At 44.5% G+C, this 18,999-nt stretch overlaps 3 protein-coding genes across 4 annotated transcripts; 1 reads left to right on the top strand and 2 right to left on the bottom strand.

Annotated features, from left to right (window-relative positions):
* Window positions 1-605: 605 nt before the first annotated feature.
* Window positions 606-5,301, bottom strand: fastkd2 (FAST kinase domains 2). The gene is given in 14 exon segments (XM_046837201.1): window positions 606-743; window positions 863-977; window positions 1,367-1,415; window positions 1,498-1,722; window positions 1,803-1,966; window positions 2,454-2,507; window positions 2,509-2,583; window positions 2,585-2,622; window positions 2,714-2,853; window positions 3,549-3,672; window positions 3,756-3,864; window positions 4,041-4,147; window positions 4,363-4,983; window positions 5,147-5,301. Coding segments are annotated over 14 exon segments (1,944 nt in total). The 5' UTR covers window positions 5,153-5,301; the 3' UTR covers window positions 606-626.
* A 20-nt stretch (window positions 5,302-5,321) lies between these two features.
* Window positions 5,322-15,854, top strand: mdh1b (malate dehydrogenase 1B, NAD (soluble)). Of its 2 annotated transcripts, XM_046837205.1 has the most exons (11): window positions 5,322-5,569; window positions 5,650-5,776; window positions 5,988-6,100; window positions 6,686-6,820; window positions 7,171-7,313; window positions 7,841-8,331; window positions 8,452-8,593; window positions 9,041-9,216; window positions 9,365-9,504; window positions 9,590-9,651; window positions 15,737-15,854. In XM_046837205.1, coding segments are annotated over exons 2-11 (1,530 nt in total). In that variant the 5' UTR covers window positions 5,322-5,569; the 3' UTR covers window positions 15,738-15,854. The 2 variants fall into 2 exon arrangements, with proteins under 2 accessions (XP_046693161.1, XP_046693160.1); XM_046837204.1 differs by lacking the exon at window positions 15,737-15,854 and having other exon boundaries at window positions 9,590-9,710.
* Window positions 11,711-18,886, bottom strand: retreg2 (reticulophagy regulator family member 2). Its single transcript, XM_046837203.1, has 8 exons — window positions 18,051-18,886; window positions 16,228-16,374; window positions 15,848-15,977; window positions 15,488-15,572; window positions 14,923-15,060; window positions 14,517-14,605; window positions 14,305-14,440; window positions 11,711-13,597 (listed from the first exon to the last, which is right to left on the bottom strand). The coding sequence occupies exons 1-8, from the start codon at window positions 18,314-18,316 to the stop codon at window positions 13,008-13,010; spliced, it is 1,581 nt and encodes a 526-aa protein (XP_046693159.1). The 5' UTR covers window positions 18,317-18,886; the 3' UTR covers window positions 11,711-13,007.
* Window positions 18,887-18,999: the final 113 nt, after the last annotated feature.

The raw sequence follows: 18,999 nt of genomic DNA, 5'->3' as shown, positions 1-18,999 counted from the left end.
AGATTTCCTAATATCATAATTATATATTATTATTATTATTATATATAATTATGATATATTATTATTATTATTTATGATTAACAATCAAATGAGTAATTAGTTAAAAACTAGTTGCTATGAATACACGCGCCATCACTTCTTAAGAATGATTTGTTTGTCATTGAGTCAGTGTTGCTGAAGCTGTTGCTATCAATGGGGTATATGGGTATAAAAGGGGGTATATGGGTATATTAGGGATAAATGGGTATAAGAGGTGTATGTGGGTATAATAGGGGGTATATGGGTATATCAGGGGTATAATAGGGGTATATGGGTTATCAGGGTATATCAGGGGTATATGTGTATATCGAGGGTATATGGGTATAATAGGGGTATATCAGTGGTACAGTAGGGGTATATTAGTAGTAGAGGAATGCTGAGGATGGAGCCTGCAGTTGGGAGAAAAGATGAAGGCCAAGGTGGAGGTTTCTGGATGTGGGTGGTTTGAAAGAGGCAGATCTGGAGGACAGAGTGATATGGAGACGGGATGATGATCCGCTGTGGTGACGACTAACGGAAGCAGCCGAGAGAAGAAAAAGAACTGAGTGAATATTCAGGACAACACATTAACACTGATCCACTTTTATTTATTTCACTTCACAGTCTCGGACACATGAGTATGTTTCAGTTTTGGGAAAAATGAATTTCTTCAGCAGGTCGGTCTTTTCTTCAGCGCTCTGAGAGACGAACTCCTGCACGGGCACCTGAGGAGAAGAAAGAAAACGAGGTATGTATGAATAAAGGAAAAATCATGTCATGATCAGAACATAAGCTGGAAATAAATCACCTCTTAGTTTGCTTTAAAAAATATATATAAACACACCAGGACTGGTTTGTAACCCAGGAGCTCGAGGTGGCGGACCTTCAGAGCCACGGCACCGATGGGATGGGTCGTACCATAGCAGAATGAGGTCAGGGGGACGCAGAGCAACGCAATCCTGTGAGGGCAATAGTTAAAGTATGACATTTATGATCTCCGTTCTGTGGCAGCAAAACTTTCATTAGTTTTAGTAAAACTAATACAACACCTATTCCAAATAAAGATGGGATGCTGTGTGTAATGTAAATAAAAACAGAATTGCAAATCTCTTTAATTCATATTCTAGAGACCAGATGCTGAGGTTTTGGGAGAGGAATGTTCTCCCAGATGTGTCGGATACAGGATTCTAGCTGCTTTACAGTTCCGAGTTTTCTTTGTTGTGTTTTTCACTTTATGATGCACCAAATGTTTTCAAATGGTGAAATTCACAATGATGTTTTGGAATTGAGGTTATAGTTTTGGTTATAATGCAATCCAGTCCAGGCCACTGTGAAGGTTCTCGGTTACCTCATGCTTTGCTCCTCTTTCGTTTTCAGAGGCAGTGTGGCCACACAGTCTGGAAAAAAAATGATCGATTAGAATAGAAATTGGTGTCCAAAAACAATATGGCTGCCGTCTTGACTGTTTCTCGGTCTTACCGATGAAGTAGAAGCCCTGCTCGATGACGGAGTCGGTCACTGCGTCTTCCCCCAACAGCTTCTTCAGACACTCAAGGAGTTCGGGGGTCACAGGATAACTCTGTGGCGTGGAGTGACAGAGGTGCGGGATGGATGAGACGGAGGGGCGAAGAGGGTGATGATCCAGGCGTAAACACATATCCAGCGTCCGCAGCAAACGTTCATGTCGTGCCTGACCTGGACCTTCTACATACAAAAATAAATAAAGAAATGTTTTATTCGCCTTCAAACCATCTGAAAACACTTTAACCCACTCAAGCCCTGACCTTCTTTTAGCAGTTCCTCCAGAACCTCGTTCCTGAGCAGCTTCTCCAGAGGAGCCTGAGGGAAGTGTCCCAACACGGAAAGGTAGCTGACGGCTCTCAGAAGGTCTGTGCTGGACATCTTTGGGAGGTAGGACTTCAGAACGTGTGTCATGCTCTCTAAGAAACTGATCAGAGACACAAATCATCATCAGATGTTTTTTTTTTCTCACTGTTGGAAAACGATGCAGTGTGGGTTATGCTTTAGGAGTAGACCTTCTAGTATATTCTAGAATATCCACCTCAAGGTTCAGCAATGCATCTAGGAATGCTTTTCTGCTCACCACAGTTGTAAAGACTGGTTGTTTATTGAGTAACTATGACCTGAGTGATGCTCACTGAATGCTGATTAATATCTCAGGGACTGGACCAGGCGTTAAGATCTCTTCATGAACTCGGAACCTCCATGTTTCTATGACAACCACATGATTAATGATTGACACACTCACTGGGAATAAGATGCATGAAAGTAGCCAGTGTGTGTGAAGCTTATATGTGTGTCCTAATATCTACTATTATCTACAGTAGTGTTCATGAAGAAGTGCTTGGACCCTGGTGATCACTGCTCTCTGTGGCGTTTATACAGAAAAGAATCCGCGAACGTTTCAGACTCACGCCTGCTGGTTTTCCTTCAAATGGTGGTTGAGGAAGGAGTAGCACTTCAGAACGCCGCAGGTCCCGCAGCGTGAGACTGTCCGGTTTCTGGATGATCCTCTCGGCAAACGCGTCCATCAGAGCCACGGGCCAAACCGAGTCTCTTAAACTCCAGGAGTAACAGCAGCACCTACGAGGACGTCATCGTCATTATTATTGATAACAATTAAACGAGTCGGGAGGGAGTGCGTCACATCCCGAGTGTAGGACGAACATCTGACCTGCTTGTTGCTCCACATGGGGAATGTGCTGGCCAGGTACTCGGAGACGGACGTAAAGAGATGCGGGTTCCTATAGCGGAGATCGCTGCAGGACTTCAGCGTCACCATCAGCCTGGTGAAAGAAATGCTGTGCACGTTCTCTGGACGAGAGAAAAACGATAAGTGATCAATTCTTAGCATCAGTATTGACATTCACTTTAATTTCTATGGTGCTTTTAACAATAAACAGTGTCTCAAAGCAGCTTTACAGAATATAAGAATTAATTAACAAAATTCACTGCTATTTAAATGAATGAGGGTTTTTTCCCTGATGGGCAACTGGGTCACAAAACTCCCTTAGATGGTACGAAGAAGAAACCTTGAGAGAAACCAGGCTCCAAAAGGTCAACGTTTGGGTTAAAAAACGTGAGTGTAATTACAAGCCATTAAAACCATTATCAAAACACCTGAGAGTGTGAAATATCATGAGCACAGTCTTAAACAGCCAGTTGGAGATGTGAATCCAGGAGTCCAATCTCTGCAGACCTGGCAACCCTGATTACATTCTCATTTAAAAAAAAGGAAAAACAGTCTAACATGTATGTGGAAGCTCTTTAACCATTAGGTTTTGTGGTTGTTCCAGAGCAGGGAAGTTTTGAGACTTATTCAGGAAAAGTGAAAGGAATCCTGAACAAACATGGCAACCGTTCCATACTTCAGCATCCGGACTGCGGCTCACTGGAACCGAGAGCAAACAGACGTCTGTAGTGATACTGATCATGAAACGACCTGCCCAGTCACTGCACCTAAATCCTAGTGAACTGCTCTGGGATGTAGCCGTGACTCTCTCTCTTACCGCTTAGCTTCTTAGCGCAGATATCCAGCAGCGGCTTGGAGTTGAGCCGGATGACGGCCAGCATGTCCAGCAGGTACTGCACGTTCAGCAGTGTGAACTGATCCACCATAGACAGAGCCTTCCTCTGTAGAAGCACAAACGATCTACATCACACGAACGTTTCATGCTCGTACTAAACCACACGGTTCGATTAAAAAACCGACCAACCTCCAGCTTGTGCTTCAGAGCCGCTGAGGCGTCCTTCCCAAACAGGCGCATGGTGCTGTGGAGCAGCATCACGCTCTGGATGGCAGGAATCCTCTCCTCCAGGATAAGCCTTAAACGGGAGGTGCGTAATATTATTAATGCTGTTAATCTGCTTTGCACGGACGAATCAAGAAATAGAGGCGGGGCTTATTTTTGACTCGAGTCAGCCAATTTTACTGCATGGTGCAATCGTTAGTTCCTACAAACCATTAAAACATGCGGCGAATTATTAGAATTATTACGTACTTCAGGCCCTGTTTAAGCGCGTCAGAGTTTTTGCTGCTTTCCATCTCCGAGAGGCAGGAGGCCAGGACGGAGAGCGCCTTCTCGTTTTCAAACTCGTTCAGGCGTTCCTGCGGATCACAATCACAACTCAAATCAGTTTATTCAAAGAAATAAAAAACTGAGCACGTCAAGTGACCGATATTTCAGCATTTGATTGGGCGTGTGAATTCCTGGAGTGTGAACCCACAACCTTCCAGAGGAACCAGACAAGTACGAGAAAAGTGGTGTTTTAGTAGACAATTCCCAGCACTTAGTGACGAATTGTACGCGATTCCGAACGAACCTGGATGACTCTGAGGATAGTCTGCACCACGTAGCTGCTCTGAGAGACCCCGAGCTTGACTAAGGCCAGCAGGGTGAACGCCAGGTCTTGGCTTTGCATGCGTGGCGCGTTCATCCTGGCGCCGTGGCACAGCTTTTCAAAAGTCTGGTTCTCGGCCATGAGCCGGAGCTCCCAGTGCCTTTGCTCATCCGACATCTTCTTGGTTGTGTGCCACATCCGGGTCAAGCTGTTGCTGATGCACCAGTGCGCCACATTGCACCGTTCCACCACATCCAGGACGTCCGAAGGTGACCGGGATTCCTTCAGCTCCTGGTAAAACGTCGCCCGTGGGTCTGTTGTGTCAGGAACTCGCAGGCTCAGACGCTCTTCCTGGTCTTTCCAATTCAAAGTCTGGGTTTCTTGTTGGCAGAAATCTCGAACGCCCTCAAACTCTGAGCCTCGTACCGTCCCCGCAGGGCACCGACGCTGCAGAATGCTCCGCTCTGTGGATCTGTAGAGCCGAAAGGCCGTCCTGGGCTGGGAAAGGGATGCACATCTGCCCAAGATAGAAGCAAACCGGAACATCTCACCTGACCTTTGGAACACATTCATAATGATGAGATGATCTAAATACAGCTGGACCTGAGAATGGAGAGGAAATGTATTATATTTTGTAACGTTTTAGTCACAAAAACAAACTATATATATATATATATATATATATATATATATATATATATATATATATACATACACATACATACACATTTATTCATTCAATTCCTGTTTCACTTGCTTCATTCACCTTCATTAGAAAAACATGACCTACTGACAAGCCAAGCAACCAAAAACCACACCGTCGAAATAACTACATAATATATTCCGGAACACATTTTATTTTATTTAAACAAATACATTTTATTGTCTATGAACATTTAAAACTGCAGAAAAAAATCTCATTTCAGCACAACGCACTCACCCTTCACTTTACTATCCGCTCCATGTGTACCACGTGAGTACACCGGATGTGTCCCAATCTCCTTTCCGAGATATTCGAGTGCCCTAGGTAACCCGTACAAGCCGCGCATCGCAAAGTGCGCCTACGTATTCAGCACTGAGGGATTTGTAGCGCGCGCGGTGTTTAGGCCGCCGCCATTTTGCAGTGCAGCCGAAATGGGTTCCGACCTCACGTTCTGGTGATAATGAAAAAAGCAATATTTACCGACAGGTTAGTAATGTAACATGACAAGTTATAATATAGGACAACGGGTGTATTTATGATTATTTTTATTTACTTGTTTTTTTTAGATGACACGTTTTAACAGGATAAAGAGCTACGGGGAAATGTTGCTAGTCGATCGGTTTTTAGTGTTACACCAGCGGTTGCCTAGCAACAGTTGTACACTTAGAGGCATGGCGTTGTTTGTCCTAGCAGGTTTGGATTGGTTTTTGGATTGTATATATGTTTTATTGATAGTTTGAAACGAAATTAGAAGCTGAAAAAGTATAATTAAAAAATTATATAATTTCATTATTAATATTACTAATAATATCTATTTATGTATTGTGTTTATGTATTATTTGGTAGCCATTTTGGATACTTCTATTCAATTCCCTTACTCTAAACTTGCTTTTATTCTGGACAGGAAAAGCAGATTGTCCTCATTATGCCAAAGCCGAACTTCTCGCAGATTTCCTGCAGACCGTTCTGCCAGATTTCCGCATTCACAAGATCTGCATGCTGCCTAATGCCTGGGAGGTACAAACCCATCCCCAAATCCTCAACCCCATTCCTATCCCCAAGCCCTCAAACACCATTTCCATCCCCAAAACCCTCAAACCCCATTCCCATCCCTCAAACCCCATTCCTATCCCCAAGCCCTCAAACACCATTTCCATCCCCAAACCCTCAAACCCCATTCCCATTCCCAAACCCTCAAACCCCATTCCCATCCCCAAACCCTCAAACCCCATTCCTTCCCCAAACCCTCAAACCCCATTCCATCCCCAAACCCTCAAACCCCATTTCCATTCCCAAACCCTCAAACCCCATTCCCATTCCCAAACCCTCAAACCCCATTCCCATCCCCAAACCCTCAAACCCCATTCCCGTCTCCAAACCCTCAAACCCCATTCCCATCCCCAAACCCTCAAACCCCATTCCCATCCCCAAACCCTCAAACCCCATTCCCATCTCCAAACCCTCAAACCCCATTCCTATCCCCAAATCTTTATCTCCATTTCCAAACCTCATCCCCAGACCCCATTACCATCACCTTTTCACAATCTAATGTCTCATTAAATGCTCTATATACGAGGGGTCTGAAATTCTTTTTCCTATCAGGACTGGCTTAAAGACATTTGTTCATCCAACGGCTGGAAACACCAGAGCAGTCCCATTGTGTGGAGGGAGCTGACTGAGCGTGGAGGAAAAGCCATGCTTCTCGGAGGAATCAGTGATTTTCTCGAACACGTGCAGGTATTGTCAAAAACGTTGCAAGAGCTCTACAAAATATTTATCGCATTCACCTGTTTCATAAGTATCACATGCTTTTTTATTTTACATGCTTCTCTTTTTCCACATTTATTCTTATGTTTTGTCATGAAATTATTATACAAAGTAAAAAAAAGCCAAGTAAAAGGTAAAAAAAACAAGTCCAGGGTTGTGGTGTCAAAGAAGGTGGTTTTATTCAGCAGAAATAATGCCAGGCAGTTTAATTAAAGCACCTCAAAACCCAGTCTACACACAATCAATCAATCAATCAATCAATCAATGTATCTCTTTTACATCCATCCATCGATCCATCCATCCCTCCATTCATTTCTCAGGGCTACTATGGTATTATGTCAGACATGAGCACAGAGCTGATGTTGAGCATCGCAGACGAGAATCATCAGGCGACACAGCTGTATCTGCAGGATGAAGAGAACCGACGGAAACTCCACCAATCCTGCCACATCTGGATCAACAGGTGAAAATTCAGGTGGTTAAATTCAAGGGGTTACGTTGCCTTATAGCTACGTTCTCGTGTTTATTGTAACAATGTCCACAAGGGATTACAACATGGGTGTGTCATTTTAAAGAAACATCGGTGATGCGTGTTGTGGAACAGAGCAGCGAGGATTCCTCACAATGGCAGCTCGTACCTCCCTGAAATATTCTCTGCTGTGAGGGCCGTTCAAACACCTCCTGGGGACTGGCTTAACCCGTTTCTTTATCAAATTATCAGACGGGACACAATCATGACGCTCTAACTGGTTCTAAAGGAGCTCACACTATTTCCAAACAATTGGCAAATCCCCAGGGTCCTCCAACTCCTAGTTCCAAAATGTTTTTGCCCCACCCTGTATAAATATAGTAATACAGCTCCTATTCTTCCTTCTCGTTCTTTGCGATCCTCTGGGTGGCAACGTGGGTCATTTTTATCAAATTATTTTTACCTTGTCCCCAAACAAATGTATTAGATCTTGATATTTGTATTACTGTGCATCTGTGCAGTGCTCTAAGCCCGATCTGCTACCACCTCGTCCCACTGCTCTTCACATCCGGCATATTCACCACTGTCTCCTCTGTCAGCCTCCACCTTTTGGACACAGATGCCAGTGAAGAATCTTTATTAGCTCTTAAAATAGAACTCGAGGACATGGCTCTGCCACAGCTTCACGCCGTCACCGTCCACTCCGACTTGACGCGGGCCTTCCAGTCAGCCGATCTTATCGTCCTCCTGGACGACCGGGGACCGGACAAGGACACGGAGCATCTGAACCAAGTGGTGAAAAGATTTGGTCAGTACGGAAGTCTGATCGAGGACAATGCGCATAAGGACGTTCGAGTGCTGGTGGCAGGAAACGTCTACACCAACCTGAAGTGCAGCCTTCTGATCGAGAGTGCACCCTCGGTGGATCCACGTCGCATCGTGGCGATCGCAACCCAGCTGGAGGGAGAAGCGAGGACTCAGCTCGCCATGCAGCTGTCAGTAAAAAGCAGTGGTGAGAACAATTCTAATGTAGACTTAAAGGTGAAATGGGTAAGATTAGGAGGTGGGGCTACATCGAATCTTTCCATACACTATTTCTACCTATACTTAAAAACGTCTTTCTCCACCCCAGATATCACTGATGTCATCGTTTGGGGAAACATCAGTGGTCATTTCCACATCGACCTACAGCGAGCTAAGATTTTTAGATACAAAGGTGCCATCTGGGGACCTGAAGGATTCTTTAAGGATGTCTTGGACACTGTTTGTGATAGGTAAGGAATAAAACCAAAAATATGCATAAAAACCTTTGGAAACATCTGGCTCTTTCCAGCCTAGGATGACCTGATGCAGGGGCATAGCCGAATGGGGGGGCGAGACGGCTGTACTGGGGTGGCAGTCTGGGGGCAAACATAAATAGCACACACACAAACCAGATTTGTTTGTCATCTAGTAAGCTACCTACCCCAATATTACCCTACAGATACTATAAATTCAAGAGTTGCCACTGGAGCAAATTTGCTGGTGATCTCTGGCTTGTCAATCACAGCAACACTAGCCAATCGTGAGCATTTGTTTGGTTACGTGAAAGAGGGCAAATTGTGCTTTTCTCTGACCGTGTTACACTGCCCTGTTCCAAAAAAGATGGCCTCGGAAGAAGTGCCCTCCATTCTTCTACCTGTTAGTTATCATAGTAAAAATCTTTCTGTTTCTCTTGACAGAAAATGGCTGAAGAACGACTTCCCAGGCCTGGTCGCTTCGCGTCGGAGCGCCATTTCTCTCAAAACTAGCAAGCCCGCGGCTATTTCAGCCGGCAGAGCAATCATTACAGTGCTCAGCGCGTGGATCAACGATTCCTCTCCTCAGGAGATCTTCTCACTGGGTGTAGCTAGTACAGGTAAGTCCATACAATCAGGTCAAACGTGGGCACCCCTATTAAATAATATATATCACGTTTATGGAAGAAGTTTCCAGTGTGAATGCTTTGCAGCACTCTTCAGCCATCCTCAGGACAGACGCATTTATGCTTTTTTTCTGCGTCCTAGGCCAATTCAATATTCCTGCTGGCCTCGTTTTCTGCGTTCCCGTGACCTTCCAGAAGGGCGAGTGGTCAGTGTGTTCAGACGTCACCATCACCGAGGAGCTGCGTAAGGAACTGGAAGCTGCTGTCAGTGAGATTAGAGCGGTGAGCAGATAACAAGCGAGTTAGGAATGAATACGATTGAGCAAGAAACTAGGTAATAGCTAATAACTCTCGTTATTGCTTTTAGGAGAAAAGCAGTGCAGACAAAATAAGGAAGAAAAGGTGCAAGAAATCATCTCTGAAGTCTTAGTAAGTGTTCATCCTAATCTCTCAAAGGAGCATTACAATAAAACAGAGGAGTAATGGGTGCTTCGTTGTAAAAAATATTTCTGTCGCCGGTTCTTCTTACATCGAACACACAGTGTATTGAGTTGTTTGAAAGGGCTTTATTGAAAAGGAGAAGTGGTAGCTCAGTGGTTATGCCTCTGGGTTACTGGTCAGAAGGTAAAGCCCTGCACTGCCAAGCTACCACTGTTGGGCCCTTGTGCAAGGCCCTGACCCCTCTTGGTTCAGGGGTGCTGTATCATGGCTGACCCAGCGCTCTAACCCTAACAAGCTTGGATATGCGCAGAATTTCAGTGAAAAATATCACAAGTAAAATCTTTTTCTATATATATCAATACTAGAAACCATGATGGGAAACACTGTGATTGGCTGATCAACAGCCAATTAGAGCTCAGTTTATTATCGCTGCTTAGTTTTTGTTCAAAGGTTATGAAGTATTCGAAAACCTTATTCAAATGTTTGCAAACACCTCAATAATTTATCAGTTTATACAATTCTGGTTACATTTCATGCTGTGAAACACCTACCTGAAAAGGCATGTTAGCTCCTGTTATCGCGTACACCGCACACAACAGCTATAAACAAGTTTCTGACAAAAAACTGTCCAGAGAATCCAGAAAATGAAGGTAATGCTGGAAAACTTTCAACAGGTTGGACTGGAGACTCCTTCTTTAATGTTAAACAGAATTCGACAACGCAGAATTAATAGATTTCTTCAAATAATTTGAAAGTGTTGTCGATTTCCAATCAATAAACCCACAAACCTTTTTCCATACAGTACAGACCAAAGGTTTGGACACACCTTCTCATTCAAAGAGTTTTTTTTATTTTCATGACTATGAAAATTGTAGAGTCACACTGAAGGCATCAAAACTATGAATTAACACATGTGGAATTATATATGGAATTATATACATAACAAAAAAGTGTGAAACCTTTTGCTTTGATTATTGCTTTGCACACTATTGGCATTCTCTTGATGAGCTTCAAGAGGTAGTCACCTGAAATGGTCTTCCAACAGTCTTGAAGGAGTTCCCCGAGAGATGCTTGGCACTTGTTGGCCCTTTTGCCTTCACTCTGCGGTCCAGCTCACCCCTAAACCATCTCGATTGGGTTCAGGTCCGGTGACTGTGGAGGCCAGGTCATCTGGCGCAGCACCTCATCACTCTCCTTCTTGGTCAAATAGCCCTTGATGCCTTCAGTGTGACTCTACAATTTTCATAGTCATGAAAATAAAGAAAACTCTTTGAATGAGAAGGTGTGTCCAAACTTTCTTCCTTTGTTCTAATAAGCTCCACTCTTCTGGGAAGATGTTCCACTAGATTTTGTGGAGATTCATTCAGCAACAAGGGTGTTAGTGAAGTCAGGTACTGATGGAGAAGGTGAGGAGGTTCCTGGGGTGCAGTCAGCTTAATAGGGTTGGAGCTCTATAGCAGGAGATCTTCTATTCCAACCAATAGAAAGCAGATATTTATGGAGGGACATTGTCATGCTGGAGCAGGTTTGGGTCTCCTAGTTCAAGTTAAGGTAAAATTGAATGCTCCTGAAGACATCCAAAGGCTCATATACAAATCTGGGGGAAAAAAAGTCAGGCTTCTGGCCATATAGTGTATAATTTTTAGAATTCTTAAGAAAATTCCTTATTTGTCTCCTGTTTTATTTCAATTTTAAAATCCTGGACACCCCACTACAACATGATACATGACTTAAAAGTTGTCCACGCCCTCTAGTGGCAGCCTAGTGCAAATGTTACTGTACGTACCGTATAATATCTAAATAAATAATAATAATAAAAAAAACAACACAACGAGCAAACGGCGATTCCTAAACATTCAACACTTGTGATGCACAGCGGATACACAGGAAGTGCTTTTTTTTTTTTATACCTTGGATCCTAACAAAGTGCCTTCAGTTGAAATTGTACTCTTTTACGGCCCTTTTTAAAAATAAATAAATAAAATGAATAAATAAAAAAATGAAACCAGGTGCCCACTTGACTCAGGAAACAGAAACGAGAACGGTGCAAGATGCCAAAACTGGTTTTTAATAGAACACAACATCCTGCAGAAATCAAATAATGCAAACTGAGCAAGGCATACATCAGTACAGTATTACATCAAGAAATAAACATTTCCCCTAGACCCAATGAAGACAGACAAACACACTCTATATATCATTTATTTATTTTATATATGTGTGTGTATGTATATGTATGTATATATTAATATAATCAACCGAACGATAAAACATCTCTTTTTATGTTACACTAGTATCATCTTTAAGTGCTGAGGTCTCTCGGGTACGGATCTGTGAATCTACGCTAATAAAACGTCGTTATGCTGCTTTTTTTATACAGCAGTATAAATGTTTAATGCTCACGAGGGGTTACGACCTGCTTTTTATATATATATTTCGATTTTTTTGAGGATTTCTCAAGAACTGAAAAAGTATACGATCTACAGGTTCGGAGAAAATCCTGCCTGGTGTCGATTTCACCATCTTCATCATCGCAGAGACGAAAACCTTTTCTTTAAAGCGTAATGCGAGTCTGAAAAGAAAGAGATTTTTTTCCTCAAAAAGACTCGTTTCAGTAAGCAGGATATCATAATGAAGAGGTATTTTTATATCGAGTTCGAGAGGAACTCCACCCGGATACGTGTTGAGATGTTTTTTTTGTCACGTGTGTAAGCGAGTCTGGTGCCTTTTTTTTTTTTTTTTTTTTTAAATAGTTTTTTTCACACCAGAGGTTCAGTAAAATGTATAAATTGGTCACATTACATCTGTAACCCTGACGCTTGAAAGGAAAACGCCACCGCTTCTTTTGTTACACTTTGGGTGAGAAAAGTACAGCTGGGTGAACGTGAGACTCGTATCGGGCTCAGCTACGTAGTAAAGTATAAGCGTGATCTTTCCAAAATAAAGTGAAAGCTGGAGCAAGACTAAAGCGCTGCCGCATCGTTCTCTTTCGACTAAAACTCGTCTTTCCTCTCGACTCGAAACTCTGCGATTAAAATACCTTCCGCTATGAGCGACGACGGCGAGAAATCGGCCCAACGTTTAAATTGAATTGTTTATTTCCCCTCACGTGACACCTGTAAGGAATATATTCTTCCTGAAAGCACTGAGCCTCACGATCATCCATATATTTCTATAAGGGGTGACAAAACCTCCTGTCGCTCAGGGTTCTTGTTTTGCACACGAAAATCTAATTCCAGACCGTGAAATCTGTCGGCGCGTCTGATTACAGGGAGCCTGCGACGTGTGGAACGTATCTACACTATAAATAAACGGGGCAGTTCGGTACGTGGAAACGGAACAGGCTAGGATTCGCGCGTGTGCTGGTCGCTAGACGCCGCGTCTGCCGCCTGTCCTTCCAACCCTAACCCGAGCCCTTCGTCCATGTGCTCCAGTTCGCTTTGGTCCAGAAGCTCGAAGTCCTCGTCCTCTGGGGGAACTTGCGTCGTGTCCTCGCCGGTTCGGTCCGCTTCCTCGAGGGGTGACTCTGTAGGACACGGCGGCGTCTCAGAAGGGAGGAACTCGGCGACCCCGGGCGCCTCGGCTTTCTCCGAGGAGCTGAGCAGGGCCGAGAGGGTGTTCTGCACCACGGTGGAGATGGCGGTGCTCACGATCTCCTCGCTGAGGGCCTCCAGGGTGCGAGGGGACACCCCCGGGTCGCTCTGCGCACCGCGGCCTTGTCCTTGTCCGTTGAAGTGCGTGTTGACGAAGTGCAGCGGAGAGGCAAGGTGCTGGATCAGCAAACTGGCCGGGCTCTGAGACTCCTCTTGGCCACCCAGAGGAAAGTGAAACAGTCCGTGTTCGACGGAGGGGAACTCCTCCACCGAGGGGAATTCTGGGAGATCCTTCGAGAAGCTTTCCTCAGGTTCGCTGTGCACGCTCTGCTGGTCCAAATCTGTGGCATACGGACAATCTGACTCAGTGAACTATACACCTTTACTATAGCATACGCATGAGCGGTAGAGCTGTGATAGAAGTGGGCGTGGCCTAAGAACACAAATGGTGCCCTTTAAATTTGATTAAAAATCCACCAGTTCAGTGTGTGTATATATATATATATATATATATATATATATATATATATATATATATATATATATATATATATATATATATATAATAAATACAGCAAATCTTCAGATTTTACGATCAAGTATTAGTGATAGATTAAAAAAATTAGCGTGCAAATATTTAAAAATAAATAAATGCACAATAAATAATCATGCTAAGTGCTCATGGTTTAGCATCTTAGGGTTTTCTTTTGATTTTTATATTAGACTTTTCATTTATTATTCACTTCAGAGCAACACAGGAACCCTATACTGGAGACTCCTTCCATAAACGCAGAACACCAGCGATCACGGCTATGAGGGCAAAGGAACGTGTTTCCTGGTTGATAAAATCAGCTCAGGTTTCTCGTCCACGTGCCTCCTTTTCGCCACGCCTGAAAGCGTTTTGCAGGGAAATGATATGCAGAAAACGTGTGTCGTGATCCAGAGGACATGTAAATAAAAGTCCAGTGTTGATGCGTACCTGCTGGTTTCATCTCAGTTGGCCTCCACTGATCGAGGCAGGAAAAAGCGAGACGTGACTAAAACGTACCTTCTGAAACGTCCGTGAGTTGTGGCGTGGTGGCTCTCGACACCGAGAATCCCCCGCTTTCGAGGATGGACGCTTCCTCGTCGGAGAGCTCAGAGTCCGTGATGGCCATTGCCAACGCCGTGGTCTTCACATCCACCTGAGAAAAAGAAGAATTAGAACGTGAGAAACGTGAAAGAGTGAAACACTAGATCTATAAGTAATAGCCAGCTCACAGTGGGGGCGAAGCAGGAGAGCTCCTCCTCGCTCTCACTTTCCGTCTCTGCCCTCGGCTCATCTCCTTCTTCCTGCTCCTTCTTCACCTCTGTGTACACACACACACACACACACACACACACACGATTGAAATAAGTTTGATACAAGGATTCAAACAGCCAGTAGAAAAGAACCTGCAGGCTACAACAAGTCTGTACGGTCTTTATCAGATCTCAGATTATTCCAGCTTCCACACATTATTTCATATCCACCCAGGACCATCTGGTGCTGCTGGTACTACACTAGATGGATGTGCTACATTGGTTTCTTAAGACCTTTACGTGCACCACAGGGTGTGGTTGACACGTGTATAGATCTGAATGACGGTCCCGTGCGAGACGCCATCACGAGGGCGAACCGGCTCACTTCTCTTGTCGTGTTTGCGGTGCTGCGTGTCTCCCTTCATGCTGTAGTCCAGCTTCATCAGGATGGGCTCCAAACCCGTGTACATCTTCTGGATCAGCTCATGGTACACAACCAGAGGCCAGAGCAAGACGCTTAGCACTACACACACACACACACACACACACACACACACACACACACACACACAGATTCAAATTACATTTTTATATTAAATCACGAATTAGAATAAATCCAAAATCTCATACATTAAAATATTATGGGGGAAAAAAAGTATAAATTGGGCAAATAAATCATTAGAACACAAATGTGCTCCAGATTTACTCAAATTCCTTCAGATGTTCCTCAAAATATTCAAACATCAGCTGAATAACTCAGATTTAATGGTCTTATACGTTATAAAGTTACACTCCGTGGACACCTGACCATAGGATTGGTAGTCGTCCTTTTCTGAGCATCATATTCCATATTCAGTCTCCAAAGTCAGGTTCTGATGTAGGTGATCCCAAGGTACGACTTTGATCATGTTTATATTTTAAAAAGATTAAAATAAAGTGGGTTTACTCACAGACGATGTAGGAGATCATGACGCCCGGTATGTAGTGTCCGACCACGGCCAGCAGCAGACATCCAGAGCACGTCATCACACAGAACTGACACACACACACACACACACACACACACACACACACACGTTTTACACATCATAGGTAAAAGCCACTCATCTTTAAAGTCTTAAAGTGTAAAGAAACACACAAGCGATGATTGTGTTATTGTGAGTCTATAAGTGTTACTGGTGTGTTTCGTGTCTCTCCAGGGCTTTTATTTGGATTTAATCGTTTATTTTGGCACATGTTCATCAACTATTTATGGAAATCTTGCCCTCGGTTTGGGCGTCGACGTTGTGCATGCTTTGCTGTTTCGTCACCTTGCCGTGATTCTGGCGTTTGTACTGGAGCATCTCCTGGACGTACAGGCTGCAGGTCAGGTAGCTCTCGGCGAGGTGGTGGCTCAGCTCGGCGACGCTCAGCAGCCTCGGGTGGACGCTCATGCTCTCTCTGGAGAAACACAAAAAACCAACGGAGAAGATAAAAAATAATGTTGGGTTTCTTTTCCGTGGTTTACACGTGGAATTACGAATAAAACGTAACACCTCCTGAACATGAGCGTGAAAACTTCATCAGGGTGTAGCGTGAGAACGCGACACAAATCGATATCTAATCATACCGATTACTTTCAAGGTGTGGGGACGTGCTGGTCGTAATCCAATACACGATTACGTGACTATTAATAATTCAGCGTTCGTACCGTTCCATCCCGGAAGCCTCTGCCTGGAGCGCTGCGTGAGGAGGAGTGATCTGAGGACGCTTGTCCTTCCATCGATCCAACAGGGAGAAGGCGAGTAGAGACACTCCTACGAGGAACAGAGGACGCAACGTAGTAGACGACAACAACCTGAAGGAAAAAACAATACAGATCCATTTTGTACAGAATTTTATTTCCCTCTCACATGACGCATACATCCAGTGGTCATAAAGGGGCGTGGCTCACCCAAGCCAATAGAGACATCTGCCTCTTTCACACCAACTACCTGCATGTCTTCCCTCACCGCATCCATAAACCTCCTCCTTGATCTTCCTCTTTTCCTCCTTCCTGGTGTCTCCATCCTCAACATTCTCCTACTGATATACCCCATGTCCCTCCTCTCTGCACATGTCCAAACCATCTCAATCTCACCTCCCTCACCTTGTCTCCAAAACGTCCTACATGCGCTGGCCCTCTAATAAACTCGTATCTAATCCTGTCCATCGTCGTCATCTCCAACAAACATCTCAACATCTTCAGCTCTGCTACCTCCAGCTCCACCTCCTGTCTTTTACTCAATGCCACTGTCTCTAATACATACAACATCTCAGGTCTCACCACAGTCCTATAAACTTTCCCTTTCACTCTCACAGATACTCTTCTATCACACATCACTCTTCTCCACCCACTCCACCCTGCCTGCACTCTTTTCTTCACTTCTCTAACACACTCTCGATTACTCTGCACTGTTGACCCCAGGTACCTGAACTCCTCCACCTTTTCCAGCTCTTCTCCCTGCAACCGCATCACTCCACTGCCCTCCCTCTCATTCACACACATGTACTCTGTCTTACTCCTACTGACTTTCATTCCCCTTCTCTCCAGCGTGTACCTCCACCTCTCCAGGCTCTTCTCAACCTGCTCACTACTCTCACCACAAATCACAATATCATCTACAAACATCATAGTCCACAGAGACTCCTGTCTGACCTAGTCCTTCAAACTGTTCATCACCACTGCAAACAGTAAAGGGCTCATAGCCGATCCTTGATGCAGTCCAACCTCCACCTTAAACCAGTCAGTCGTTCCTACTGCACACTTCACTGCTGTCACACTGTCCTGCACCACCCTCACATACTTGCTGACATGTTAAAATTAATAAAATGCAAATAAATCTTTTAATTCGTGCTTTTTTATTCCAATAATAATAATAATAATAATAATAATAATAACAACATTATTTAATGTCATAACACAGACCACACACAGTTCCATATGGCATAAAAAAACGCCTACACGAATAAAATCTCGCTCGTTTTCCTTTAATTCAACAATAAACTTGTTAAATTATTTTCTTTCTATTTGTATTTATTTATTTTTAACCGGGATTAAACTTATTTATTGGTTTGTGCGCGAGCGCCCGTGGCGCAGTTCTGCACCAAAACAACGGGCACGCGAATACATTTACATATGGCCGCGTCCCGAATTGCGCGCTGGATCCCTCGACGGATGCACTACGTAGTGCGCAAGACTGTGGAACTTAATACGCTGAGGAGAAAGTGCACTACATCGGAAAAGGATTCGGGATCGAGCCGAATGGGGAGGCTGCGCTCCAGCTGGGCGCCTGACCTGTTAGCATGAGGGCTAAAAGACTGGTGACTGATCGGCGACGGACATTTTGTGTGCTAAATAAATAAATCAGATAAATGTAGATAAAATATTAGTTATACGTATTTACACACACATATATATATATATATATATAAATAAAATAAAAGCCCTCCGGCGCCATGTTTAGTCTGTCTCTCTCTCGCGCGCGCGCTTACCAGAAGGCGGTGTTGAGCGCGAGCGCAGCCGCGGCGCTGTGCACGGGCCTCTCCCACACCAGGAGCCTCTGCGCGCACAGGAGCGCGCGCTCTTGGGGCGCGAGCCAGCGCTGCAGCCGCCGCCGGAGCCGCAGGAGCTCAGGACTGTCAGTGCGCTCCGAGCACGCGGCCGGGAACAGCGCCTCGAGCCCCAGCGGACCAGCGGCGGACTGGGACGAGGAGGAGGATTGGACGTACGGGCGCGCGGCCTCCCCCCCGCTCGCCATTTTCCTCTCTGAGTTTCGGTGTCTCTCTCACGGCTTTGTGTGGATCCGCACCGCGCCTCTGCCCCCGATCACAGCGGATCTACGCTCTCACAGACTACAGACGCGGGCCGAATGCCAAATCGCGGCCCCTGCGCACTACTACATCCAGCGGTCCCACCGCACCGTATTAAAATCCCGCAGCTCTGCGCCCTAACTAGTGCACTACAGCACTGATATACACAGGACAGCGAGTGGTCACGTGATCCAGGTCACATGTGCGTTGTTTACTGCGCCAAGAGGAGGGGGAAGTGGTGGTGTCGTGAGCGCCCTCTGCTGGACAACATGGACAATTACACTCCAGATAGTGGGGTACTGTTCTATGAGAGAAAGAGAGAGAGAGATAAGCAGACAGACAGACAGACAGACAGACAGATAAATAGATAGAAAAGAGAAAAACAGGAGGATCTCTGTGCTGTTTATAATGAATATTTGTGTGTGTTATATTTGCTCCTATAAATCAGAGATGGGAAACTTTCATAGTGATGAAGGCCATCATTTCTGTTCTCCTTCATACCAGGAGTTCAGATTGTTAATCCAGATTAACACATTTTATTGATGCACAATTCATACAATGGGTTTATTAACTACAAAAACTAAACCAAATGCATAAATTGTGCATAAAGTTCTCTCAGTAAAGAGTAATA

This window comes from Silurus meridionalis, chromosome 24 (genome assembly GCF_014805685.1).
Source record: "Silurus meridionalis isolate SWU-2019-XX chromosome 24, ASM1480568v1, whole genome shotgun sequence".
NCBI lineage: Eukaryota > Metazoa > Chordata > Actinopteri > Siluriformes > Siluridae > Silurus > Silurus meridionalis.
The sequence above is the reverse complement of the archived record's forward strand: the minus strand, read 5'-3'. Positions and strand labels throughout refer to the sequence as shown.

Coding starts and splice junctions, on each gene's coding strand:
- mdh1b (XM_046837205.1), top strand. CDS start 5,650: ATGACACGTTTTAACAGGATAAAGAGCTACGGGGAAATGTTGCTAGTC. Junction 6,101..6,685: donor TGCTGCCTAATGCCTGGGAG/GTACAAACCCAT, acceptor TTTTCCTATCAG/GACTGGCTTAAAGACATTTG. Junction 9,505..9,589: donor CTGTCAGTGAGATTAGAGCG/GTGAGCAGATAA, acceptor TATTGCTTTTAG/GAGAAAAGCAGTGCAGACAA.
- retreg2 (XM_046837203.1), bottom strand. CDS start 18,316: ATGGCGAGCGGGGGGGAGGCCGCGCGCCCGTACGTCCAATCCTCCTCC. Junction 15,061..15,487: donor CATGATCTCCTACATCGTCT/GTGAGTAAACCC, acceptor GTGTGTGTGTAG/TGCTAAGCGTCTTGCTCTGG. Junction 14,441..14,516: donor TCTCCTGCTTCGCCCCCACT/GTGAGCTGGCTA, acceptor TCTTTTTCTCAG/GTGGATGTGAAGACCACGGC.